This window comes from Suricata suricatta, chromosome 9 (assembly GCF_006229205.1).
Source record: "Suricata suricatta isolate VVHF042 chromosome 9, meerkat_22Aug2017_6uvM2_HiC, whole genome shotgun sequence".
NCBI lineage: Eukaryota > Metazoa > Chordata > Mammalia > Carnivora > Herpestidae > Suricata > Suricata suricatta.
Genome location: NC_043708.1, coordinates 105,951,948 through 105,979,689, shown reverse-complemented (window position 1 = coordinate 105,979,689; position 27,742 = coordinate 105,951,948). Strand labels below are relative to the sequence as shown.

The 27,742-nt window shown below is 51.7% G+C and overlaps 1 protein-coding gene across 6 annotated transcripts in view; it reads right to left on the bottom strand.

The window, feature by feature from the left end:
- Nucleotides 1-9,568: 9,568 nt before the first annotated feature.
- The window catches only part of NOX5 (NADPH oxidase 5), a 40,823-nt gene continuing 22,649 nt past the window's right edge, over nt 9,569-27,742 (bottom strand). For 3 of the 6 annotated variants that reach the window (XM_029952396.1, XM_029952395.1, XM_029952398.1), the window contains 7 exons: nt 26,474-26,671; nt 24,372-24,416; nt 23,873-23,997; nt 23,518-23,602; nt 22,751-22,850; nt 17,616-17,782; nt 9,569-10,703 (listed from right to left, as the gene is read on the bottom strand). In XM_029952396.1, coding sequence (XP_029808256.1) covers nt 10,485-10,703; nt 17,616-17,782; nt 22,751-22,850; nt 23,518-23,602; nt 23,873-23,997; nt 24,372-24,416; nt 26,474-26,671 — 939 coding nt within the window. In that variant the 3' untranslated portion in view covers nt 9,569-10,484. Of the gene's footprint in view, nt 10,704-16,021; nt 16,614-17,615; nt 17,783-22,750; nt 22,851-23,517; nt 23,659-23,872; nt 23,998-24,371; nt 24,417-26,473; nt 26,672-27,742 lie in introns of those variants that run through there. The other 3 variants (XM_029952397.1, XM_029952399.1, XM_029952400.1) reach the window with 3 other exon arrangements.

The following is a 27,742-nucleotide window of genomic DNA, read 5'->3' as shown; positions in this document are numbered from 1 at the left end:
TATTACCTGAGCAGAAGACAGACCGCTGGCTTAATGGACTGAGCCTCCCAGGCACCCCTGATTTTTTAGGTTAACACATGCAGTCTGTTGATTAGTTAAAGTTGCATCTTTTCATGGACCCGCGATGAGTTTGTGAACCATGAAGGAAACGAGCCTAGAACATGTCCAACCAAGTCCGATAAACAGTAACTGCAGAGATTGCTGATGTTGAGATTACTGGTAAACCACAACAAACAATTTGGATTTATCTCTTTGTTGTAAACTCTTATAGCTGAATTGCTTATGTGCAATTTAAAGAATTTCAGTGCAGTTAATTTCTACTGGAAAATCTGAAACCTACATTGTAGATTTAAAAGGTCCTGCACAGGCGCGCCTGGGCGGCTCAGTCAGTTGAGTGTCAGGTCATGATCTCACAGATGGTAGATTTGAGCTCCACATCAGGCTGTGTGCCAACAGCTTAGAGCCTGGAGCCTGCTTTGAATTCTGCATCTCCCTCTCTCTCTGTTCCTCCCCTGCTCAAGCCCTGTCTCTCTCTCTCTTTCTCAAAAATAAATAAACACTTAAAAATATTTTTTAAAAAAAGGTACTGGGCAACCATTGTATCTGTAAATTATCTAGCACCTTTTTGTCACCTAGAATAGCGTGCTATACTACTCAAGTGATATTTTGCAAGTAATACCAAGTTCCGGTGTTTGCTTCTTAGTGCTGAACTGCATTTACAATTCTGTCCTGGGCATGTCACACTCGTCCAATCCATGCTTGTGTCTGTTTGTTCATGTGCTCCATACCCCTAGCGAGTGCTCCTTGCTTTCCTTACCTGCTGCTACCGGAAGTTCTTTTACATCCTGATGGCCATTGCCAAGGCTACAAAAAAGAAAGGCTCTATTTGTACGCTACACTAACTCTTTGTCTGCTAACCTACATTCCTGCTTGCTGTGCCTTGTTCTGCTGCATTCTTATGCTCATAAAGTATGTTTGGTGTTCTTGTGAACAACAGCAACAACAAACAAGTCACATGTCACTTTGGCCACATTCTGTTCATCAGAAACAAGTCACGAAGTCCGACACTCAAAAGTGCAAAGGGGTGCAAAGGATTTGGGAACATACTGTAACACCATCAGTGCTGCCCTTATGCGTGATCTTTATGGACTTGTGCGATGGTATCCTTAGAATAGATTTCTAGAACTAGAAGGACTGGATCAAGTGGTATATGCACTTTTAATTTCCATCGTTCCTGTTTGAGGCAGAAACTGTTCATCCTCCTCCAATATCCATCATCTCTCTTTGTCCATTTAGCACCGGACCTCCTGGCATTTAGCTGGCACGGCTCCAGTATGTACTGCCCAGCCTCGGTTGCTGCTATGTGGACACGTGTCACTAAGTTCTGCCCAATGAGAGGTAGTGTGTGAAACTTCTGGTCATGCCCTTAAATTAAAGGATGCTACTAGCATACTTCCTTCCTTCCCTGGGGAGGTCGTGGGGTGACCCAGAGAAAGAACCCATCCCCGCCTCACCTCATGGAGCTGCCCTTCTTCCCAGGACTTCCTACCAGTGACACTGCCTGCCTGTGTGTCCCATCTTGGCCACCTGTCTGTGGTCACAAGTACGTGAGTGCCCATTAAGTGCTAGGCGTTGTGCTGGCAGTCCCATGAAAACCTGCTGTATCCGGAGCTCAGCTTTGGAGGGCCACGAGGGACAACATGTCAGGCTGGGCTGCAGTCCCCTCACCTGGAGAGCGGGGACAAGTCCCAGGGCCACTGCAAAGACCGAATGAAGTTGCATGAGTATCGGATTGTGCCCACAGCCCGTGGAGGCAGCAAAGCCTCAGTGTGGGCAACTGTTATAAGAAAAGCTATACAGACGCCAGGGTGGCTCAGTCAGTTAAGCATCCGACTCTTGATCTTGGCTCAGGTCATGATCTCCCGCTTCATGAATTCAAGCCGCGTGTCGGAGTCTGCGCTGATGGCCATGGAACAGAGCCTGCTTGGGATGCTGTCTTTTTCTCCGCCTCTCCCCTGCTTATGTGTTCTCTCTCTCTCCAAAAAAAATTGTAAAAAAATCAAGAAAAGCTCTAAAAGAAAGCCTCCAGCACCCTATCCCATTTCCTCTCTGTGCCTTTCTGTCCCCTGTCTGTGGGGAAGTCTGTGACTTCCATAGACTTTAATACCCATTTCCCCAGGGAAAACCAAACCAAACCAAACCCTGTTTTCATAAAAGATCTCATAAGTTCTTTCTCACTGAGGTAAGAATGATTGGTATCCTTTCATGCACATCTCCTGCTACATGTGCACTCGAGCAGGGGACCTACGGTGACACGGTGACTAGACCAGAGGCATGAAAAGTCTAACTACGAAATTTCAGGCAGCAGCCAACCTAGATGGGGGCCCTTGGGCCACCTGAAGGGCCTCTGTTGAGGCTGCTGCCAAAATCATGATTTTTAGGGAGCCGGCCCCGACCTCCTCTCCACCTCTCCCCTCCCTCCTAGTATCTGCTTCCCTCTCTTCTGTCTTCTGCTCCCTCTGTGTCTTTTCCTTGCCTAACTGGCCATCTGAGTCCCTGATGATTCAATGTGATTACATTTCCACAGACAGGTGTGCGTCTTGTTTAGTCAAATTAAAAATAAATCACTTTGCCCCACATAGTCAACGCGTCAATCTGTTGCTCTCCTCTGCTTTCCAGGAACGGATTGCTCCAAAAGCGAATGGCTTAGGGGTCACGTGAGTGGGGAAGGCTGAGATGCAGTGACAGAGCCCTTCCAGCTCCCCCACCAGCTTCCCTCCCAAGCAGACAGGGAGTCCGTCATGCCCGCAACCATGCCCATCACGGAGTGCATGCTGTGTCCTTGGGGCCGGTGACAGTTAGCTGTGGCAGAGATAAGGCTTGGGGAGGGCGGTGCTCGAATTTACTGACACTTCCTATGTGCGAAGACTGTGTCTTCTTTCTCATCTGTTCTCTTCTTCCACCGGAAAATCAGGATTCTGGTCGAGGGAGCCTGGGCACTTTGGTCATTCAGGGCGTAGTTTCTTCAGACTAGAAGCCTCACATCTTTTTCTAGTCATTCCTTTTGATAGGACGAAAGGGTCTAGGGGTTAGGCAGACCTGGCTCACCACCATGGGCACATTGCTGAGCCCGTTTCTTCAGCTCAAACATAGGGCCAGAAATTGGGATCAAACTAGATAATATATTTAAGACACATTGTAAGTAGGCAGCTAAAAAAGGATGGTGGGTAATTCCTCCTTTGTAAGACACATACACTTCACCGTCTTAGAGATTTGGTCATCTTTACAGGTTGGGGAAGCAGTGTTCCAGGGGGGGAGTGTGTGTGTGTGTGTGTGTTTCTTGATGCAAACAATGTCGTGGAGACCTGAGTCTTGGTAGAAATCTCAGCACGTGAGAGAACCAGACTCCATCGGATGCTGTCAGGGGGCAGATCAAAGACAGTCCGCTTCGCGCGGTGTGGCCTCCCTCCACATCCCATCTGGGCTGGTCTGTGATTTGCTTTAACAGATAAAATGTGGTGAAAGTGATACGGAGACAGTTCTGGGCCTACCCCTTAAGAAGCCCTGGAAACTAACAATTTTGTGTTTTGGGGGCGGGGGATCTTGAGCCCATATGTAAGAAATGTGGTCTCTCTGTGCGGGAGAGACCACATAGAAAGAACATGTGGAAAAGGAGAAATGCTAAGAATATATGAAGAGAGGGAGAGACAGACCGTGGGACAGAGGCTCAGCCACCACCGTGTCCCACTGAGCCCAGCCTTCCAGTCATGGCTCTGAGGCACCAGCCCTTTAAGTGACCCATCCCGGACCCTCCAGCCCAGTCCAGCCCCCACGTGACTGTGGTCCTGGGCGACATCATGCGCAGCAGAACTGCCGAGCAGAACCCAATCGCCCTATGGTCTCATGAGAGATAATAGCACGGTTGTCTTAAACCCTTAAATGTGTATCATACGGCAATAGATAAATACGCAGTTACCGGGATTTTGGAGTTATCATTATGGGACAAACCCTGGACGCTCATCAAGAGAGGTGCACAGGCGCTGCCCTTGGGAGCTTAGTTTGGGCAAGGAGGTTGCACACAGGGAAACATGAAGACAGGCGACATTTATCAATCCACATTCAAGTGTGTGCTTAGAAGCGGGCGCACGGACTGCAGATGATGGCATTGGGAGCAGGAGGCAGGAAGCTTCCTAGAGGAAAGGAGTTTTGAGCTGGGCTTGAAGGAAAGAGCGAAAGGCAAGAGATGAAAGGCCTGAGGATTGCAAGCAGCGTGGTAGGAGAGTTAGGTGCATGGGGAGAAGGAGCTGAGAAACTTGAAGTTTGGTGGTGGCTGGATATGAAAATAAGGGGGCTGGGGCGCCTGGGGGGCTCAGTCAGTTGAGCATCTGACTTCAGCTCAGGTCATGATCTTGAAGTTCGTGAGATCGGGGCCGCGTTGGGCTCTGTGCTGACAGCTCGGAGCCTGGAGCTGCTTCAGATTCTGTGTCTCCCCCCTCCTGTTCACACTCTGTCTCTTTGTCTCACTCTCAAAAATAAATAAACGTTAAAAAAATATAAAAGAACTGAAAGGAGATCTTGTCAGGTCAGGCCTGTGCGAACCTCAGAAAAGCTGGTTATTTCCTAATCTTTACTTCCTCCAGCCCATTTGGCTTGCCACTGCTATCTCTTGTGGGCTCTTTAGCACCCACTGGAGGAGGCTGGGGGGTAGGCGGGTCTCCCCCCAGGATGGCCTGTGGGGGTGAGAAGTGAGGCTGGGGGAAGGTGGGGGGCTCTGTGTGGTTGAGGAGGGGAAGACTTAAATCTGTGGAAGCAGCAGCCCCCGGGGCTAATTGGTTGGTAATTAGCAGGTTAATGGCTCACTTCAGGGCTAATTCAAGGCTGAAATCACAGCAGGAAAGGACTTTAAAATCCCCACCTCCCCTCCCTGTTTGGTGGGGTTTTGACCTCCCCTACCTGGGAAGATCTCAGTTATGTTTGCCTCCTCGGCTCTGGGGGGTCAGGGCCAGAAGGTGATGGCAGGCACCAAGAAATGTCACCTCCTAAGAAAACGAGCGGTTCTGCCCTTCCCTTGAAGAAAGAGGGGCCCAAGTGCCAGTTGTAGGGGAGTGGGGTACAGGGTCCCTGCTCTGGGCACGGAAGGACTGACAGTGCCGGGGGTCCGGTTGCTTACCACGCCATCTCTTTTCAAATTTTAGGCTGGGCCCTGAATTTGTGAGTCCACCCAGCTTACTCCATTTATAATTTTAGCATGCACTATTATTAATTTTTATAGGTATTGAGTGGATCGGTTAGGAATCGGCTCAGTTGTAAGGAACACAGCACCCAATGAACTGTGCCCTAAGCAATAAATACATTCCCCCAATCCACAGAGAACTACTGAGGTGACCGCGCGCGTCTGGCACAGTTGTAGGAGCTGGAGATAGAGCAGGGAATCTCCAACTTCCTGTCCTGGAGCAGGAAGGCAGCCCTGGGGGTGGGGGCAGGGGCTGGATGCTGCCTTGAATACCCTGGGCACTTTTCTCCTCCTGTCCTCCCTGCCCCCCACCCCCAGGTGTTGGCTTCGGCCTCGTGGTCAATGGATGGCTCAGGATGTCCAGGAATCTCGGTGGAGACAGGAAGCAGGAGACGGAGGTGACCAGCCATTCCTGCTCCCCCTACCGGAAGAACCAAAGCTTTCCTGGAACTCACATCAGATTCTTGCTCAGCATCATCACCGGGGAGACCCCGTGCGGCTACATCAGAATTTTCACGACCAGTGAATCTGGTGGTGATTTATCACCTGGGGTTGCGCAGCACGAAGTTGAGCTTTGTTTGCAAAGGAAGAGGGGAAACGAATACTAGGGTCAGGCTGTCCTGTTTCTGCACTGTTCATGGGGTCGGCAGACACCCACCAGGTAAAAACACTCCCTCATCAAATAGACTCTCGAGCATCTGAAGTAAACGGAGCAACAGTTTAAAAATGACATGAGATGCAACCCAGATTAAGCAAAAAGGCTTTGCTCATTTCCTGCTGTTTACTGAGCTCTTTGGCAAGGGCTCTGCAGGATGCTGGGACGGGGACGAGAGGCTCCAGCCCTGGGAACGTGGAGCAGCTGGCGGTGACGCCCGCAGGAAACGGCCCAGGCCCGGGAGAGCAGGACAAGGCTCGGGTGGAATACGAATGTGAAGATATCGGAACAGAGGCACAGGGAAAGGCCCTCACTGCCTGAGCCCCCCTCCGCCCCTCCCCGCCCACACCCCTGCTGGAGAACACACTCTGCTCACAGCTCTGAATGGCAGCCCTGGGACGCGCAGGCCCCACCCCACCCCTGCAAGGGGGCGAGGCCAGCTACTCAGACCCTCTCTCTCTGTCTCATCTGAGGTAAGGGACACAGAGATTACAGCCCCTGTGTGAGAGGTCCTGAAACCAGAGAGGGCCAGTGAAGGGACCCAGCAGGGAGCCTGCAGGGAGCAGGGCTGAGGGCTCTCACTCCTGACTTGGGTGCATCCTCTCCTGTTCCATCTGGACCATCAACTTCTCTTTTTAAAAAAAAAAAAAATTTAATATTTTATTTATTTTTGAGAGAGAGAGAGAGAGAGAGAGAGAGACAGCGCAAGCAAGGGAGGGACAGAGAGAGGAAGACACAGACTCCAAAGCAGCCTCCAGGCTCTGAGTTAGCCATCAGCACGGAGCCCAACGTGGGGCTCGAACTCACAAATGGTGAGATCATGACCTGAGCCGAAGTCAGACGTTCAACGGACTGAGCCACCCAGGCACCCCCATCAACTTCCCTTTTACTAGGGCTGGTTTGAGTGGGTTTTGTGTCTCAGCTTGAATGGTGTTGGTGTGGGAAGACTTTGCCGCCACCCCTTACCCTTCACCCCTAACCCCGGCATCCACCCCTTACCTGCCTCCCAATCTGTCCCCACCTCCACCTTGCTCAGGGTTCTCTTCTCCCAGTTGGCCTCCCTGCATTTGCTATCCTGCCTCCATTTCATTTTCACCTGTGGACAGTGATCTTTCTAACAGGACCCTGTCATACCCTTGCTTTAGATCTCTGGGTGGCTCCTCACAGCTCGGCCTCGGGGCCCAGGTCCATTGCAGCACTCCTGCCCTGCCCAACCCCCACCGACCTGCCTCCTCCACCCAGGGACACACAGTCCCACGTGTGAGCCTGTGCACACGCCGGGACTTGTATGCATGCAGATCTCCTTGCCTCCACCGCCCCCCCTTCCCCACTCCTCCTTTGAGACCCAGGCCGGGGTTCATTCATCTCATCCCACCCTGACCTTGGCTCCCTCCTCCGGCCATCACAGCACTTTACGAGGCCCTCTGCCGGCATCTGGGTCATTGTATTGGCCCCACACTTGCTGTCCTTGTTGCCTGGCACAAGGCAGGCATTCAACAAATGCTTGTAGAATGGATGAATGAATGAACGAGGGATTTTCAAATGGACTAGCAGGTCTCAGCTGATTTGATAGGGTTTTGAGGGGGGAAGGGGACAAAGGCGGCTTAGCCTCAGTGTAGCCTGGGTGGAGAGCCAGGTTCTTTTTCTGTTTTTTTTTTTTTTTAAGTTTATTTATTTATTTTTGAGAGAGGGAGGGGGAGGGAGAGAGGGAGAGAGAGAGAGAGCGCGAGCACAAGTGAGGGAGGGTCAGAGAGAGGGAGAGAGAGGATCCCAAGCAGGCTCTGCATTGTCAGCACAGAGCCCGACACAGGCGAACTGTGAGATCATGACCTGAGCTGACGTCAAGAGGCGGACACGTAACTGACTGAGCCCCCCCAGGTGCCCCTTGCCAAGTTCTTTCTGAGGCCCTCTTGCCTCTTAAAGCTGACCCCATCACCCTGTTCGCCTGGGGACATGGGGACAGGCTATTTGAAGCTGGCCTTCTTGTCCTCAAAACGGAATTGGAATCCCCAGGAGAATTTTGCTGTTTTCCTCTTCTGGAGAAGAGGAGCGCAGAGCTGAGGAGCAGAGGCGGCGAAGCGTGGCTCAGATTTGATAAACAGGCAGGAGATTTCAGAAGCAATCAGGGGAGAAAAGAACATACATTATTCCTGGAATTCACAATGCACTGCTAATGAGCTGAAGAAGCTATGATCTGATCTTGTCCTGCCTCCTACAACCCACGATTGGGGGGTCGGGGGGGGGCGCTGTCTGCTGCACCGGTGTCCCCGTGGCCTGGCCAGGGGTCCCCCCAGGAAGTGAGGGGATGGGGGGTGGAGTTGGCTGAGCCCTGGGAGCCTGGTGGCGCTCCCTGGGATGGGAGGATGTTTATTAGCCCTCCAGATGTGGCTGGTCATAAAGGACCTAAAGACAAGGACTATAGGTATCTCCTGATGGCAGCGCTGGAAGAGCGTCCTCCTAGAACCCAACTGTGCTGTCACCCGTTCTTGGACCCCCCAACCTCCGGAACTGTGAGAAATAAATCGTATGGTTTATAAGCACCCATCTGTGCTGTTTTGTTAAAGCAGCTCAAACGACCAACAGTTATTGGAACATGCTACATGCTGAGCACTGTTTGAAGGAGCCCTCACACATTAGCTCAATGAATCTTTGCCATTGTCCTATCTGATAGGTACCATTATTATTATTGTACCCATTTTACAGACGAGGAAACTGAGAGCAGAGACCTTGACCGTTCTGTCCACTGTTGAACTCCAGCACCCAGAAAGGTAAGGATTCAACAAAGGCGTCTGTTTCATGGCACAAAAATGTGCTCTAATGGGGAGTGCGGGGGCCAACCACCTCCTGGATGATGGCCCAGTGGGACCTGAGAAATGGACTTGAGGCTCTGATGCCATTCAAGACGTCTGTCTTTTAATCCACGCTTATTTTTCAAGGCCACCTACATGCAGAGTTTTTGCATAGAGAGAAATCAGATTTAGGTTTGCTCCCGAGTAGATGATAATTACGGTTTAATAGCAGGGATAACCTATGCATAAAAACTATGGCAAAGTAGCAAAAAGCACAAAGAGAAGCAAACGACGTGCTGTAAAAATTTTCTCATTCATCCATTCATTCATTCACTCACTCAAGGAGCATTCAGTGGGCTCAGCCCTGGGATGCCGGGAAGAGAGTGACTTAGACCCCACTTCTGGAAGGAGGAGGCAGTGACAGGTAGCAAAGGCCTGGGGCCAGCAGCTGAGAAGATCAGGCTCCAGGCCAGAGGCCTGTCCCCCACATCTCTCTCCTCTCTGCTCTGAGGGGAGCGTTCCTCAGAGCTGGCCTAGCCTAGAGTGCAGCCTGAAGGACTCTGGTCTGCTGAGGAAAGCAAGTCAGTGCACTTTGACCCAGGCTTTGGGGTTGGCTGACCCCTTTCAGTGTCCCTCTGGCCTCCCCCCACCCCATGTAATGGTTAGGAGAGGGCTCTGGGCCCGTGGCCTGGTTGCACCCTTCTGCACCTGCTCACTCCTGTGGACCATCCACAGACAGCCCAGCCACTTCCCCCACCTGCCCACGCAGCTCTGCAGGGTGACTGATGGGGCTCCTGTCGCTCCGGGTCCAAGAGAGCTCCTTTTGAATAATAACTTGGAAAAATTACTCTCTCTCTCTCTCTCTCTTTTTTTTTTTTTTTTTGCTCTATTTCTGATTCATTTGCTCTTTCTAAGTCATTCATCTCTTTTGAGTTAGAGGAAAGAAGAAAGAGGAAGAAGAGGAGGAGGTGTCACAGGTGCGAGGGGCCGTGAGCCCCACCTCCGCCTCGGGGACAGGGGGCACCTCTCCCACTGGGACTTCTCTATTACACCTGACCTCTGCCCATGGGGAGAAAAGCCAGCGTGGGAGGGAGGGGAGGTGGGGGAAGCAGGGGCCCTTCCGGGACCGCTGAGCCGCATCTGAAAGCAACCGCCTGCTCTAGTCACATGCAAGGTCGTGTGACCTGCTTGCAGGGGTGTTAGGGCTTTCCCACCCTCCAAGAGGAGCAGCAAAGAAGACAGCATGGAGAGACGGGGGTTCAAGTGGGTCTCATCAGCTAACCAACACCTTCACCAACCACCTGCCGTGTGCCAAGTGCCAGAAAGACAAACAGATTCGATTCCTGTCCTCAAGGGGTTCATGGGCTAGAAAATACATAAAAACACTGCCTGCGGCACGTGGTCTAGTGGAAGCAGGTCCCGTGCAAGCATATGGGGGAGACTATTTATTCTGTGACAAGAGGGACCAGCAAGGCAGTCCACAGATGGGCGGGTGATGAGCTGTTCTGAGCCTCAATCTAGAGGTGGGGGAGGATGCTGCAAATATCAGGCGCTACAGAGCACGGAGGCTTGAAGGTGCTCCAGGAGGACCTCCGGTTCATGGTATTTTTCGAGCATGAAGAGTGAGATGGGCCTTGGCAAGACACGAAAGGAAGGGAAGACCAGAAATAACATGGTTGTAGATTTAACTGAATGCTTAGCTTCTGGGGTTGAGGGGGAGGCCTGGGTGCCAGTCTCAGGGATTGGATGACCACCACCGGACAGGTGTGTGACCAGGTGTGCAAAGTGCGGGGGGTGGAGGGGTGCGTTAGCTGGGAGAGGCTAGAGGCAGGGAGGCCGGCCAGGAGGCTGCTGCTGCTGGAGTCTGGGCAACAGGTGGTTTAAGGACTGAACCAGGGTAGGGCCAGTGGGGGAGGGAGATGGAGGGGAGACCTTTGTTGACGGGGTTCGGCGATTGGCGGAGGGAGGAGGGTGGGCAGGATAGAAGAGTCCGTGGTTCCTCCCGGTGCCACCCCTGAAGCAGGGCCTGCAGTGGCAGAAACATGCATGAAACATGGCTATTTTAGGCACAGAGACAAATAACTCATTTCTCTCGAATGCTCTTCAGGGATTCAGCTGTTCAGCTTAATCTATCTATCTATCTATCTATCATTTATCAACTCATATCCAGCCAAATTTGGGTGCATCTCAGAACTTTTCTTTAAAAAAATTTTTTTTAATGTCTATTTATTTTTGAGACAGAGAGAGACAGAGCATGAACAGGGGAGGGTCAGAGGGAAAGAGGGAGACACAGAATCTGAAGCAGGCTCCAGACTCTGAGCTGTCAGTACAGAGCCCGATGTGGGGCTCAAACTCACAAACTGTGAGATCATGACCAGAGCTGAAGTCGGACGCTTATCCAACTGAGCCACCCAGGTGTTCCAGAACTTTTTTCTTTTGCCAAAAAATGTGCCCTTTGCTCCCCTGCCACACAGAAACTCACTGCCTATTCCTCCTATTTCTCTTTGTTTTGTTTTCTCCAGCAGGCTACACTCACACAACCAGGATGATTCAAGGTGGCCCCATTTGTCCGCCGGCAGGATCAGGGGGCCCATGCGGGGCCATGTGCCGCATGGCTCTGGTTTGGAGGCTGGAAGGTTCCTTGAGAATCGAGCCTTCTTCCACCCATCTCTGCCCTTCAGCTTGAGCGTTTTCCCCTGGGATGGATTTTCCCCATAAAATAAATGTCTTGTCTGAATTAATCTTATTTTTAAAAGGAGGGAGTCATCATATTGTAAAGACAGATCATAAAAAGATGCATCAATCTGTCAGGAAGGCAGGTTACTATGAATATTTGTTTAGCAGAAACAGTGGGCCCCACCCCCACCCCAGACATCTGCCCACACGGGCCACTTCTCCTGAGTGCCCAAGGCCTCCATAGTCTCGGGGACCAGCCTCAGGGGGAAGGGGCCTGGCTAGGGCGCCCTGGCTGGCAAACAGTGGCAGCCTGACTTTTCAGAACAGGCCCGGGAGCGCCCCCCACTGGACGGGCCAGTCCTACATCGTCTTCAGGATCTTAAGGACATGTCAATCTCTCCATTTTGTTTATTCTTGAAAAAAGATTATAGAGGCCTTCACCTCAGGACATAGATGAAAAAGTGAAACAGCTAGGGGCGCCTGGGTGGCTCAGCTGGTTAAGCATCTGACTTCGGCTCAGGTCCTGATCTCACAGTGGGTTCGAGCCCCGTGTGGGGCTCTCTGCTGCCAGCACAGAGCCTGGAGCCTGCCTCCGATTCTGTGTCCCCTCTCTCTCTGCCCCTCCTCCACCCGCATTCTGTCTCTGTCTCCCAAAAATAAACATTGAAAAAAGTATATATATTTTTTACCATAATGTAAAATGGTACATGGAAAATACACGAAAATATAACATATGAGAGAGAAAAATGCAGAAGTCCTCTTTCGCCTCCACCACCGTCGGCCACTGTGAGTGTGGTGTGTCTCCTAACTCTCCTGACGAGTTTCTACCGGGGTATCCCCCGCTCCCTGCACACACACAATGTATTCTGGGTTACACGAAGTTGTTCTTTTTTCTTTTATTTAATATTCTTTCATAAAAAATAAAGGAACAAAACCTACAGACAGTTATTATAGAAACTTCAAACTTTATGGAGGGTAAAAGATTTTTTAAAAAGATAAAAAGAAAAAAGAGATAAAAAGTTAAAAAAATCATAAAAAGTAAAAAACACAAAAACAAAAAAAAACCCAAACCCAAAACAAAATCCTTTCCTTCCCGTCCCTCCAGTCCTACTCCCCAAAGCAAACAGACACATATATATCTTTGGCATATCCTTTAAGAAATGTATATACTAGTATTTAAAAATATTCATACTCATCTTGGGGCGCCTAGATGGCTCTGTCAGTCCGATTCGATTTCGGCTCAGGTCATGATCTCAGGGCCATGGGATTAGTCTCATGTCGGGCTCAGTGCTGAGTGCAAAGCCTACTTGATACTCTCTCCCTCTGGCCCTCTCCCCTGCTCAAGCTCTCTCTCTCAAAATAATTTGTAAAAATATATTCATCCTTAATCTGTGCATTTTACAGATGAGGAAGTGACTGCTCAGAGAGGTCACAGGGCTTATCCAAGGTCACAGAGCCGACTGGCCAGAGCCAAATGAGGAAACCAACATCCTGACTGTGGAGGGCGAAGGCCCTTTGACGTCTCCAAGGTGTTTGCCCACAGCCAGTCTCGCCTGGTATCTCCAGTCCCTCCCTAATCTTGACTTTGTGTGCAAGGCTGGGGACACCTCTCCATACTGCCCGTGCACCCTCCCCTCCCGCGAGAGCCTGTTGGCGCTCAGTGTTATTAATAGACTGCACTTGTGCCTCTCGCCTGGGTGGGCCTAACTGCTGCACCAACGCCTGCTGACTCTGTCAGAGCTGTCCTCAGGGCAGGGCGGCTGCGCGGAGCCTGGCAAAGTGAGTCACTCAGCAGGCTTTGGTTTCCCAGATTACAAGTGACAGTTGTAGGCAGAGGACCCTTCTTCCCGAGGATAATTCCAGTTCGGGAAGCCCTTGGCCTCGCGGGAGCCGACACTAGAATCTGGGGCCATGGGCCCGCCCTGGGGGAGCTCCCAGGTTGATGGAGGAGGACAGCACACACCTATATAATCCACCCTTTAGCCGCAGTTAGGCTGTGTTCCCTCTGCTGTGTGTGTGTGTGTGTGTGTCTGCCTTAGCCCTCTTAGACCCAGATGTGTCTTCGGAGGAGAGTCAGCCCGCCATATGGACGGCAGGATGGCCCCCATCTGACATCCAGCAACATCCAGATGGACACCTCACATATCTGATCCTGCCACCTACAGGGTTAGAAGGTGGCAGAGCTTCGGGGCAGAGCCTGGACCTCCAAGCTCTCTCCACTTACAAATGTAAAGGTGGGAAGCCCAGAACCGGGACAGCGGGGACCAGGAAGGGAGGGGTACATGGTGGGTATGGCAGGGGAAGGGTCTGTGTGTGCATTTGTGTGTTGGGGTTACAGGCTAGCAGCTAGAGGAACTCTGATCTTGAAAACGAATTCTCTTGACCTCACAGATCTGCTCCAGTCTGGGTCTGGAGGTGTCACCTGGAGCCCCAGCCCCTGGGCGGGGCGCTGTCCCCTCTGGCCGGTCTGGTTCACTGTCACTCCTGAACGGGTCTCCTTCCCGGGAAACAAAACCGCTGCGATCTCTGATTCTGCAGCGCCCTCCAGTGGGTAACTGGAGTATGTCTGCAGAGAGAGCCTCAGGACTCGATGTGGTGGGTCAAGTCAAACATGTGGGCCCTTATGGGATTTTAGAATCTATATACAAGTTCTTCCAGCTGCTCCACATCGTCTGCGTGATACAATATTCTAAATGGACAGCTGGCTGTTTGTATGTAGGTGTGGAGACTGGTGGAAATCTGTCATGACAGCAAAGGCCTGAGGACTGGGGCTCTAGTGTTTGATGGCAGTGTGGACAGAGATGGGTCAAAGTTAAAATGGTGAGTGAGAGTGAGAGACAGAGAGAGAGAGGGAGACAGAGAGGGGGAGGGAGAGGGGGAGAGGGACAGAGGGGGGAGGGAGGGGAAGGGGAGGGAGGGAGAGAGAGAGAGAGAGAGAGAGAGACCGACCCATGCTAAACAGACTCTGCTCTGCCAACTTTCCAAATGACTTTGGTCCATTCTTATCCCCTCCTGCAGACTTAGGACACCCTCTTAGTTAACTTCTAACTCCAGACAGTGGCAGTTTCCCCCGCAAGCCTTCACAAGTTTGATGAAACTTGGGGGCAAAACCCCAAACCAGCAGGGGAGGCCACGTGGCCTCAGGCTGATAACTTGACTTCTCCAGGCTCTAGTTTCTCTGTGTGAGCTGCGTGTGTATCCCCAGGCTGGTTGGAAATTAAACCTGGAGGGTCCCCAGCACCCCGTCTCCCAGCCGTCTGGGCTCCCAGCCAGAGAGGGGCTCAGTGAGGCTCCCTCCTCCCCGCCTTCCCTCCCTTCCCTGCAGGTGCTTGGTCCCTCCTCCTCTTCCTCCTGCTCCTCCTGCATCCGGGGTCCTGTCCCCCACCTCCTGTCTGCCCCAGTCCTCACGGGGCACTCTGCCCTCTCCCCCAGCAGGCCCTTCAACCCCTTCAGCCCCCATCCCCTTCTCATCCCCTTCTCTCGATGCTGCTTTGTGAAGAGAACTCCCCTCCCCCCCTTTCCTGCCCAGGCCCGTGAGGCTTCCCTCTCCTCTCCACTCCGCCTCTGCCCTTCAGAGGGCACCCCCCATGTCCCAGCTCCCTCCCTGGATGCTCAGACCTTTGTAAGGGGCGCTACCATCATGGGTGTCACCCAGCTTCTTTACCTGTTCCCCCTTGAGGTCTTCCGACCCACACAAAAGAAAGGCACTTTCTATGGGAAGGTGCCTGACTCGGACCCCTGGAAGGCAGTTTTGGGGAGGAGGATTTCAGGCTCTCACGGAAGAGAGAGAACTAGCAGGACAGGCTGCAAAGGGGGGATGCCCAGGAACTGTGGGGTTCACAGGGGCTTACGGTGTGGGGCAGGCGGAAAACAGCTCAGATCCAAGGGGGTGAGGCCAGCCCGCCCACCCCTGCCCCCAGCCCAGGGCCTCCTTTCCACAAAGTCTCCTGGGGGAACTTTGGCTTTCGCTGTCTCTGCCAGGTACCCTGGCCACACAGTGACAGATGCGACAGAGGCTGGCCCACAGACAGAAGGGGCCGCGGCACCGGTAGGGAAGATGTGTGTCCTGAGCACGGACGGTAATGTCTCCCCTTACTCTCATGACTGTGACTGGGGGATGTCATCAATGCCATTTGTCAGATGAAGAATCCAACTCAGAGGGGTTCCCAGCGCTGCACCACTGGGTGGTGGCTGAACTGAGCTTCTGGGAGCCACCAGCCCAGTTTCCAGGCACACCACCTTGCGACGTGGCCCTCGGAGGGACACATACACAGACTGCCTCCTGCCCATTTCTCTGAACACTCCGTGCACGGAGAGAAGGGAGAAACTGACATGCGGAACAAAGGAGGGGCACTGAGGGACACCCGCAGGGGAGAGGCGAACAGAGGCAGGGAGAGAGAGGGCGGGACAGCAAAGGGACACAGATGGGGAAACAGCGACCTACAGAGAAGTGGAAATAAGCTGCTTATCTTTTCCTAAGGGAATGGATTTGGGGTAAAATACACCTTCCAGGTCTCATCCCCAGAACTTCACAATCAGATTTTCTGGGAGTGGCGCCCAGGAGTCTGCATGGAAAGAAAGCTCCTCTGAGCAGCAAAGATTGCTTTGAAATGCATCCAAAAAACAAGATGCATTGACGGATGGAGAGAGAGAGTGGGACAGATGGATAAAGTGCAGTAAAGCAAATATAGCGGAAAAATAACAGAAGAATTCAGCAAGTGGGTAACCCTGCTCACTGTACAATCCGTTTTGCTGTCCGTATGGTTAAATTGTCATAACGAAATGTTGGGATAAAATCCTGAATGACTGGGATTAGGCGGGTTGTAGGGGGAGACTTCCTCTGAGGATTTTGGGAGGAGCAGTCGCCTGCAAGCCCCCTCTGCACCCCGGTCCCCAGCACCCCTGGTTTGATCAGTTTCCTGGCAATCCCAGAATGCACAGCAGCCCCATGCAGGCCACTGCACTGTTCCCTGGGTCCTGTAGGAAGTCCATCTGCCCTTGGGCCCTCCTGTTCCGGGTGTGGAGCCCAGACCAGGCAGGCCCTCTGAGGCTGGCCCCTGTGGGGCACGGAAGCAATGGGATCCAGTCGGCTGGCAGTGTGGGCTTGGCAGAGGTTGGAGAGATGAGGCTAGAAGTTCTCTTGGAAGAATCTGAAGCTGAACTGCTCACAGTGGCCCTTCAGCACCTTGGCCAGAGCTGGGGACCCACAGAAGAAGACCTGCACCTTGCCCTTCTTCTCAGTAGCCACTTTCTGGAACACCTGGAGCCCACACGGGTTAGGAGAGACAAGTGGGGAGGGGAGTGGGGCTGTGGACCCGCTCAGGACCCACCCTCCTGGCACCAACGGCATAATGGGGGGACAGATATGGCCTTCTGTTCCCAGGAGGAAATCCAAGGCACAGCTATTTGGCTTCGAGCAGAGACCAACATGCACCCATTCATTTAGGGGCCACTGCTCACCCCCTAACCTGAGCCCAGACCCCAGGAAGGGGCTGGTCCACGCCCAGAGCGGGTCTGCAGGGAGACTGCAGGCTGGTGGGCAGCCACCGGGCATGCTGAACCCCGACCGCTCAGACCCCACACACATCCCTTCCGGCCGCATGCCTCCACTGAAATGTCTCTTTCCAAAAGTCCAGCTTTTCCCCTAGGGAGGGCCCTTTCCCACCCCAGATTCCACTCCAGGAGGCCACTGCTTCCTGTCTCCTCTGGTGGCCAAGCAGCAGAGGCATCCTGTCCCCTCACTGGGGACAATTTTCTTGTTCTCCCCAGTGCCTTGGAAAGCAGTCCCTTCTGGACCCTCATGCAAACTCTGCATCCAGACTGGGAAGTATTCGGCAGGAAAAATAATTTAAAAACCAATCTGAGAAGTCAAATAGAAAGACCCGGAAACTTTTTGCGCCTCCAGGTCTCAGTGTTTACATTTGTAAGACATGGTGCTGCTGCTTCCCCCAAGGCCCTGTCTGATCCTCGTTCATAGGGAGTCAGGCCTGGGTTGGGGAGAGGGGGGGCGTTGGCTAAGAAGTCACAGAGGCTAGCTGCTCAGAGCATATGGGGAAAGTGAGGCTAATGATGGGTCAAGGTAAGCTAGTGCGATACCAGAACAGCGGTCCCCTGCCTCCCGTTCTGGCCTCGAGACCCTTGTTGGCCTCTGAAGGCTGGCCTCATGCTTGGTCCCTAGCTGCTGGCCCTAACCTCCCGAGCCACTATCAGGCTCTCAGCCCCACTGGGCCCTGCAGGCTGTGAAGCTCTAGCTGGCCTTTACCTTCCTCCAGTCAGGCCGTCCGGGCTGGGTGCGTGTCTGGAGGCCCGTGATCGAGTCCTTGTTCTCCTTCTTGGCCAGGAGGTCCAGGGCCATCTGCAGGCCAATGGCCTTCATGTCATTCTTGCCCAGTGCAGAGGTCATGTACATATGTAGCTCCAGGAAGGGGCCTGTGTGGCGGGGGAGGGGGGAGAAGGTGGCACTGAGGGGCTCGCACCTGTGACGAAGACAGGGCAGAACGTCAGCCCCTAGTCCCGGGGCTTGGGTAGAGACCAAGAGTGCTCAGAACTCACACCTTCAGCCCACTGGGCGCCCATGACCTCCAAGTGGGCAGCACTTTAGAAAGGAAAGATGGTCCACTGCTGGAGGGCCCACTCTGTGCATGGTGTACAGGAGGGACGGTGCACCCACTCTCTGATGTGCACCCCACAACCACCCAGGGAGTAGGAGGGGAAATGAATCCCAGGACAGCACAGCTGTCCCTGGGCTCTGAAGCTCACGCCCTCTACTGCCGTATGAGGTCTGCTCAGTTTTGGGGACACAGCGCAGGCACACCTGAGGGTAACTGAGAACAAAGGGTCAAGGGTGGAGTGAGTGGCGATTGCTACTGACCTCCAGGAAACGGGCTGATGGAGCTGCTTCCTGGGAGGGTAGGGGATGAGATCGGTCTTGAAAGAGGACCAAGATTCCAAGGCAGGGGGTGAAGGGGATGAACGGAGGCCATCGAAAGAAGGGGGGACAGGTGAGCCGAGGATGAGAGGCTCGAACAGATGTGGTGTTTGTGGCGCCCGATGTGACTGTCTGCTTGGAACACAGGATCCTTTAATGGGAGCCATGGAGAGGAGACCCGAATGTGAAGGGCCGTGGGTTCCCAGCTAGCAAAAGGGGCAGGGAGTGAGTACTGGAGCAGGGCATGATGGGATGAGAACAGCACCCCGGAAATGGCAGCGAGAGGACAGGAGGGACAGGGCAGAGTTTGGTCTGGCTCTGCCTGGACACAGGCTTGGGTACTGGCTAGTGCCCACAGCTTAGTACCTGCAACAGGGTAGGTTTGCCGAGACACTGGTCCCTTCAGCTCTCAGGACAACTGGGCTCAAGCACCTTCCTCTGTTTCCCCCAACATGGTGTACAGATGTTCCCGTTCCCATGTGTGCTATGATGGGGAAAAGGCTGGCCAGTGCTGCCTTCCACCTGTACATTAATCCAAGCTAATGACAGCCCTGATCTAGGATGTTGGGTCGACAAGCCGATGACCATTTCATCCTTTCCTCCCAAGACTAAAGGGTTCACGCCATCCTGGCTGGCTCTCTACTGTATCGTATGCCACCATTAGCCCACTCGTCCTTTGGCTTAAGCTTGCTGTCACTGTTAAAACGCAAATGGCCCTAGAAGAGATACCACATTTTATTTCATATCTCACTCAAGTTGAGTAGGGCTGGGTGGTGTGGGAGGGGAGGAGATGTACCAATGGGGACGCCCATCTGAGAGAGCCCCGACCCTTCTTCCCGCTCCCCCAGAGTCCCCAGCCCCCTGCGAGGGGTAAGGGGGAGCAACACCATGGTGGGAGGGGGCAGAAGGAGCTCTGGAGAATCACCTGACATGGTTTTCACCCTCCCCAGACACTTGTGTGGGAGACAGCCATTCCGTGTCCTCTGGGACACTCTCTTAAGGAAATCTTAAGGAAGGACTTGAACTATGTGCACATACATATTAATTGCAGCTTTATATACATATAGTGGAGAACCAAGAATAACTAAAATGTCCAGTAGCAGGAGCGTGGCATTCCCAGTACCAACGATGCCGCTAACCATGTCATTCATTACACAGCCATTAATCACTCCTCCTCCTATGGCTTCTACAAGTACCATGGCTACTACTGTTACGGCAGCAGGATTCTTGCACAGAGAGTCGTGACACTGAGGCTTTTCTTTCCAGGAAGTGACTGTATGCGTGCCGACGCTGCCCAGTTGGGTTTGTACCCAAAGAGCTGAACCCCGAATGCCACGTGGTGCAATGTTTTATGTATCGCTTACATATTTGTCTCCCATATATGGGAACATCCAAACGTTCAGTCGGATTAAGTGGTCCCCTGTCACAAGGTCGTGAGGGACGTCACGTATGCATGTAGCCAGGTTGCCTTGAGTTTGTTACTTTTCATTCCTTAGGGAGAGAACCCTACCACGCTACTGTCACTACTGCTCCTCTTACTATTACGACTGCTGCTGCTCAACGTATTGAGCAGTTGTTAGCACGACCACTTCTACGACTACTAAATTTATGGAGGGGTTCGCAAGCTCTGGTCGCTGTCCTAAGCGCTGTGCAGATGACCTCGCTGAATCTTCACAGCAACCCTGTGGGGTAGGTACTAGTTGTATCCCTGTTTTTCTCATGAGAAAATAGAAGCAAAGCAATGAAATGCCATGCCCAAGTTTCTACAGCTATGACGGGATAGAAAAAAATTCAAACTCAAACAGAATATTTGAGGCTGAAGCTATAGAAACTAAACACGATGAACCACAAAGTCTTGAACTCAAAGCTTGGTAAATAATTAAAGTTGAAGTCAGAAGTCACGGGCTTCAGCTGCCGTTAATGAGAAGCCCTGGAAGAAATGTGAGGTAATAAAGTTGTTGACTCAAGGGGCTTCGAGAACGCAAAGCACCAGGTTGGCTGTTAGCCTTTGTTTACCCAGATTACGAAAAAGCAAATGGCAAATATTTATACGCCAGTAACCAGGAAACTTAAATGAAATCTAAACTTTCCCCCTAGCTTGTCATCATAAAAGTGAGTTTCTAATGAATTAATATACATAAAAGCATTTAGAGCAAAGTCGAGGCTTTATAAATATTTGCTATAATTGTTATTTACGAGAAAGGGCAAAGAGCTTTAGTGTAACATTCTCAAGTTTGCCAATTCCATGGCAAACACTGTTGAGTTGTGCTTATGGTTTTGAATATTTGTTATAGTAAGCTTCAGCTGTTTACACATTTCTTGTAGAAAACTGCATCTGAGTACTTGAACTTATAACCTGTTTTTCATAGGCATTTGAATTCGCTCATGGCAGCCTTGGGATAATTAAACCACCAAATAAGATCTGGTTCCACTGAACTCAAGCAGTATAAGAAAAACCCACCAATTCTCTAAAGTTAAAAACATATCTAAAGATTTTCCTCCTTGTGTTAGGTATTCCATAAGTAAAACACAGAAAAACAATGATTCTAACAGATTAACTTTAAGACTCAGTACAACTTCCATAAAGCTGTCCCATAAAGACAATTATGGAACCCATCTGTTAGTGTACAGACTAGGCATTGGCTTAGCACAAAACGTAGGCAGCAACGCGTAGAGGTTGGGGGGTAGAGACCGCAGGGCTGGCGGGGGACGTTGAAAACATTCATTTTTGATGAAAGTATAAAAGGAGGGACCACACAGTAAAATAATTGGTACATATTGAGGTTTTCAGAGCATTCTCCACACTTTTTGATTACCACCTCATCGGGAAAAATAGTAAGCATTCACCCTCAATCAACGCCTATGCTTATTTACCTGTACATCTCTACTGGAAGACTATGTACATTAAAAATTTATGTTGGTGGCACAAAAACAGACACTCAGATCAATGGAACAGAACAGAGAACCCAGAAATGGACCCACAAACAGATGGCCAACTAATCTCTGACAAAGCAGGAAAGAGCATCCAAAGGAATAAAGACAGTCTCTTCAGTAAGTGGTGTTGGGAAAACTGAACAGTGACATGCAGAAAAATGAACCTGGACCACTTTCTTACACTGTACACTAAACTCAAAATGGATTGAAGACCTAAATGTAAGACAGGAAGCCATCAAAATCCTCTAGGAGAAAGCAGGCAAAAACCTCCTTGGCCTCGGGCCGCAGCAACTTCTTACTCAACATGTCTCCAGAAGAAATGGAAACAAAAGCAGAAGTGAACTAGTGGGCCCTCATCAAGATAAAAAGCTTCTGCACAACAAAGCAACCAATCAGCAAAACTAAAAGGCAACCAATGAAATGGGAGAAGATACTTGCAAACGACCTATCAGATAAAGGGCTAGTATCTAAAATCTATAAAGAACTTATCAAACTCAACACCCCAAAAAACAAATAATCCAGTGAAGAAATGGGCAAAACACATGAACAGACACTTCTCCAAAGAAGACATCCAGATGCTCAACTGACACATGAAAAAATGCTCAACGTCACTCATCATCAGGCAAATACAAATCAAAACCACAATGAAATACCACCTCATACCCATCAGAATGACTAACATTAACAACTCAGGCAACAACAGATGTTGGCAAGGATGCAGAGAAAGAGGATTGCTTTTGCACTGCTGGTGAGCATGCAAACTGGCGCACCCACTCTGGAACCAGTATGGAGATTCCTCAAAAAATTAAAAATAGAACTACCCTATGACTCAGCAAAAAAAAAAAAAAAAAAAAATGTTGGATGGGGCACCTGGGTGGCTCAGTTGGTTAAGCTTCGACTTCGGCTCAGGTCATGGTCTTGCTGTTGATCAGTTTCAGCCCTATGTCAAGGCTTTGCACTGACAGTGTGGAGCCTGCTTGGGATTCTCTCTCTCTCCCTCTCTGCCCCTACCCTGCTCATGCTCTCTCTCTTTCTCAAAACAAACATTTTTTTAAAATGTGAATAAGAAAAAATATCAGGAGGTTCTTTTTAAAAATTTTAATATATTTTTTAATATTTATTTTTGACAAAGGGAGACAGACAGACAGACAGTGCAAGGTGGGGAGCGACAGAGAGAGAGGGAGACACAGAATCTGAAGCAGGCTCCAGGCTCCGAGCTGTCAGCACAGAACCTGACACAGGCCTCGAACCCATGAACCATGAGATCATGACCTGAGCTGAAGTCTGATGCTTAATGACTGAGCCACCCAGGCACCCCAGGAGGTCCTTTTTTAAAGATAGTTTGGATAGCTGGATGGGACTATGAATACATTTTTCTCCTCTTTTTCTGGTTTCACAAATGTTACATTTCAGTGGGGGCGGGGGAGCGATCGTCTTTCCCCACATTTTGCATGTTAATGGAATAATCTACACACCCTGTTAAAAAGACCCTGCCGCACCACCCCGCGCTGCCCTCCTCAGTCCCGTCCTCCTACCCTCCTGCGTCTCCTCGGCCTGGTCCAGCTCCAGTTTGGTCAGCAGGCTCACAAACCACTCGAACGACCGCTGGTCTCGGTTGATCCAGATGAAATCCACCTGCGGGAGGGGCCCTCCTGCTCAGAGTTGGCGCTGCCTCGCTCACAGCACGCTCACGTCGGTGATCCCCAGTGCGGGAATGACCACCCGGGGGTCCGCACGGCGCACGCTGTCACCCCCATTTAATGGAGGGGGAAACTGAGGCTCGCAGAGGTAGGAACCCTGCCCAGGTCATGTAGCAGCACGGGAGCAGGACCCAGGTTCCTGACTGCCGGCTCCGGATTTGCTGTGATAATCTACTGTTTATAGCAAGCAGTCACTTCTGAAATAGTAAGCTTAGGAAGAAGCCAGCAGAATATTACTTATTTCTCAGAAGCTCTTTCAAGGGGCCTATAGAAAATAAGGGATTTCTAAAAGGCAAACATTTTCGTTTTTAAAACAACCACCAGGCAATGGCTAATACCCATCTCAGCTGTAACTGGATCCCAGGGGCCTGACTTTCGGGTTCCCAGGTCTTTAGTGGGATTCCATCTTCAGGGCCTGGAATGCTTCTCAGAAGTGACAGGGGGAGGCCTGGACACTTGGGAGGCACCACAGGGACCAGCGAGATCCAAGCATGGAGAGAGCCATCTGTCCCTTCCCCGCATCTGTGGCAGGGAACCCACTGGGGTTCAGGGAGGTTTCTGGGAGAGAGCCCAGAGGCCTGCCTGCAGGAGGTGGCGCTCACCTTGCGGAGCTTCATGTCCTCATCCTGGACGTCATCCCTCCAGGAGTGCTGGCAGCTGGGGCAGATGTGCTTCCTCTTCTGGTGCCTGGGGGGAGGCGATGGGGGGCTTTGGATTTGGGGCAAGTAGAAGACTTCTCAGGACTGCAAAGAACAGTGCAGGGAAGGGAAAGGGATGAGAGCCAAAAGAGAGGAGGAGGAAGAACAGGGGAGGAGAGAGAAAAAAAAGGTGAAAGGAGAGCAGGGAAGAGCAAGGGGGAGGGAAGAGCGTAGAGAGGAAAGGGTCTCCAGGCTCTGTCCCAGGGTGCGGGCGGGGGCGGGGGCGGGGGCGGGGGCGGGGGCCCCCCCACCCTCCCACCTGTACATGATGCTCTGCAGGATGGAAGCAAAGGGGGTGATGCCAATTCCGGCTCCGATGAGCACCGCGTGCTCGGAGGCAAAGATCCTGCGGGTGGGGGTTCCGTAAGGGCCGTCGACATAGCACTGTGAGCAAACAGGAGGGCACTGGAGGAGAGGGCTGAGGGTGTGGGGGGAGCTGGACCCCAAGGCCTCTGCCTCTCCTACGCTGGAGCCCAGATCTAAGTGGCCCCTACTGCAGCGCCCGGAGCACATGTCTGGGAGAGCCTTGCGATGCTAGAAGGCAGAACTGGGGAGAGTGGGACCCAGCCAGCGTCCTTGTGTGCACCTGCAAGGGGACGGGTTCGGTGCCCTTCTCTGGATCCCAGGAGGTCAGGCCCTGGGGACTTGAGGGACTGGGGCACCCAGGGCCGCGGTAAGCCCTCCCTGCAGGCAGAGGCTTCATATCCTCTGGCTGCAGTGGGGATGCTTGGTCCTGTCCACCTGCTGGAGCCTCTTACCTTGATGTTGCAAAACAGATGGTTCTCGGAGGACATCCCGGAGACCTGCAGAGAGCAGAGAGGTGTGGGGCTCTGGAAGTGGAGGGGTGAGGCAGTTCTCAAAGGTGTCCTGGCCCCCACTGGTCTGAGAGCCTTTACAAAAAGGCAATTGTTTTTTCTGCCCTGACCATTGCAGGGAGCCTGGAGTATGCTGGTAAACAGACTCTTTGGAAAGAGACAACAACAAACAGCACACTCCTGACTGGTAGTGTCCGGAGATTTCTGGTATAAACACTGCCATCGTGGTGGCCACCATAATGACTGTGTCTAAGAACTAGCTCTCAAAGCTCCTGAAAAATCTAACAGTTGGGGCCCCTGGGTGGCTCAGTTGGTTGAACATCCAACTTCAGCTCAGGTCATGATCTCATAGTTCGTGGGTTCAAGCCCCACATTGGCTCTGTGCTGACAGCTTGGAACCTGGAGCCTGCTTTGGATTCTATGTCTCCCTCCCTCTCTGCCCCTCCCCTGCTTGCATTCTGTCTCTCTCTCCCTCTCTCTCTAAGCTAAATAAACAGTAAAAAAGGAAAAATCTAACAGTTGGTTCTTGTGGTCCAAACAAGTCGGCTCCAGTGGGTGATTGGAGAACAACCCCCCCTCCAGCCACCACCATAACGCACACACCCTGGCCTTAAACATTCTTTTCCCTCGGCCGAGAACACCCGTTCCTCTTCCCCAGCTGGCACATTTCTATGCAGCTTCCAGGGTCCAACTCACTGGAAATACCTGCTTCTCCTCAAAGCTCTGCCTGGGGAAGCCAGAGAGAAAAGCCAGTGGCTGGCCTGGCTCACAGCTCCACTCTGCCCTTGGGACCCTGTCCTGGGCTTGCTGACGGGAGCCACTGAGGGCAGGGAGCAGGCCTCCGCTGTCTGCTCTGCTTCCTCCAGGCCCGACCATGTGACAGACCAGCTTTGGGAGGTCAGCGCACTTCCTTCCACAAGGTAAAGGAAACAGACCCCCCCCCACACACACACCCCAAACCCCAAAACAGGCTCTAGGGGCCTGTGATGGTTCCCTGCCTGGGGCTGGAGGGCAGAGCTGGGAGTGACCTTCACAATCACCCAGGGCAATCCCTCACTGGATAGGGAGGAACTCAGTCTACGAGTGGGAACAACTCAACAAGCTCAGGGCGGGTCTCCTGCTGACCGTCCAGTGCCCGTCACATTTGTCTGGGGGCCGCTGACTGCTGTGTCCCCCACAGTGTCAGACTCGAACTACCTGTGTACGAGGTACCCCGGGCAAGGCCTACTCTCCTCTCCATTTTCTTTAATCCTTCCAATCACAAGGAGGAAGCCCACGTTTTGGGTCAGAAGCTTTAACGCGTCACCTCTTTCTTTTTCTTGTGCCAAAGCGAGAAAGAGAGAGCACACAGGAGAGAGTCAGAGAGAGAAGGAAAGGGAGCAGCGGAGTGCGGCTTCAGGCTCAGAGCGTCAGCACGCAGGAGCATCTGACAAGACTTGATTAGGATTGGTTTATGGATTTTACTTTGAGGGTTCCCTTCTGATTGTGGCACATGAAACTAGTTTGCCATTCGAGAGAGCAGCGCACACCGTCCTTTTAAATACAAGTAAGTTTATAGGGGCGCCTGGGGGGCTCAGTCGGTTAAGCGTCCAGCTTTGGCTCAGGGCATGATCTCACGGTTCGTGGGTTCAAGCCCCGCATCAGGCTCTGTGTGACAGCTCTGAGCCCGAAGACTGCTTCAGATTCTGTGTCTCCCCCTCTCTGCCCCTCCCCTGCTCACACTGGGTTTCTCTCTCTCTCTCAAAACTAAATAAATATTAAAAAAAAAATTTTTTTTAAATACAAGTTTAAAGTCATGTTGGGGTGTGAGGAGAGAGGCCAGAAAGGAAATGTTCCCAGTAAGGAGCGAATACAGCAGAAGTTAGCAAGGCAGTGTGCACGTGTCTGGCTGTAGGACGACCACATAATAGGCAGTGCTTCATGCCTGTGGCCGTCCTTAAGGACCTCTCTTCTGAGTCCCACGGATCCACCCCTCCACCCCACCCCCACCCCCACCCCGGGGAGACAAAAGCCGGTTCTCTGGCCTCCAGCTTCCTAAGCCTTACCAGGTCCCACTTAGCCGTGGCTCCCCGCTGTGCCTGAGCCCCTTCCTCTGTCCCTGTGGGCACCAGGCCTGGGGCCCCATGCTGTGGAGTCCCCTCAAGCGTGTAGGCTGTCAGCTCCACGGTGACGTCCTTGCTGGAGGTCACAGCCCCCAGTGCTTTGGCTCTGGCTCCGCAACAGATGGGCTGGCACTGCATGCTCTGTGTGGTTTCAAAGTGGACATGGCTTTATCATTTAAATCCTGGAACTCAGTCGGTTGAGCATCTGACTCTTGGTTTCTGCTCAGGTCATGATCTCGCCGGCTTGTGAGTTCGCGCCCCGGCATCGGGCTCTGGGCCGACGGTGCAGAGCCTGCTTGGGATGCTCTCTCTGCCCCTCCCCTGCTCAAGCTCTTTCTCTCTCACAATAAATAAACATCAGGCAAATTTTAATCATGAAATCAATACGCGTTAGTTTTTAAAGATTCACATGTTACAGAACTATAAAGAACAAAGTAAAAAGCACTCTGAATAAAGTGGAATCACTTCTGTAAACACTTCTTTCTATGTCCTTCCAGACTTTGACTCTCTCTCTCTCCCTCTCTCTTTTATTTACATAAACGAAGCATACTGCTTTGTAACCTCCCTTTTCCGCTCACTACATCTGGACTAGCTTTCCATGCTAAGGCATATACGTCTACAAAACCTTTTTTTAGGGACTTACAATTCCGTGATAAGGGTGATCAGTAACTTATGTAGCTACATCCTACATCCCTAGGACAATTTTGATTATCCCCATTTTCTCATTAGTGTTAGTTAACAGTCACCATCTAGAAGAGAGCAGTGTTGGGGCACCCGGGTGGCTCAGTCAGTTGAGCGTCCGACTTCAGCTCAGGTCATGATCTCACGGTTCCTGGGTTCAAGCCCCACATTGGGCTCTGTGCTGACAGATAGCTCAGAGCCTGGAGCCTGCTTCAGATTCTGTGTCTGTCCCTCCCCTACTCATGCTTTGTGTCTCTGTCTCAATAAATAAACATTAAAATAAAAATAAAATAGAAGAGAGCAGTGTTCTCATCTCTGTCCCTTTACCCCGATTTATTTTTCTTCATGGCAGGTATGATCACGTGACACATTACATCTGTATTTTGTTTGTTTATTGTCTATCTCTCCCTCCAGAAGGTAAGCAGGAACTGCATCACTTTCGCTTATGGATTTATCTCTGGCATCTAGAACAGTACTTGCAAAACAGTAGGTGCTGTGCCCAATAAATATTTGCTAAATGAATGAACAAGG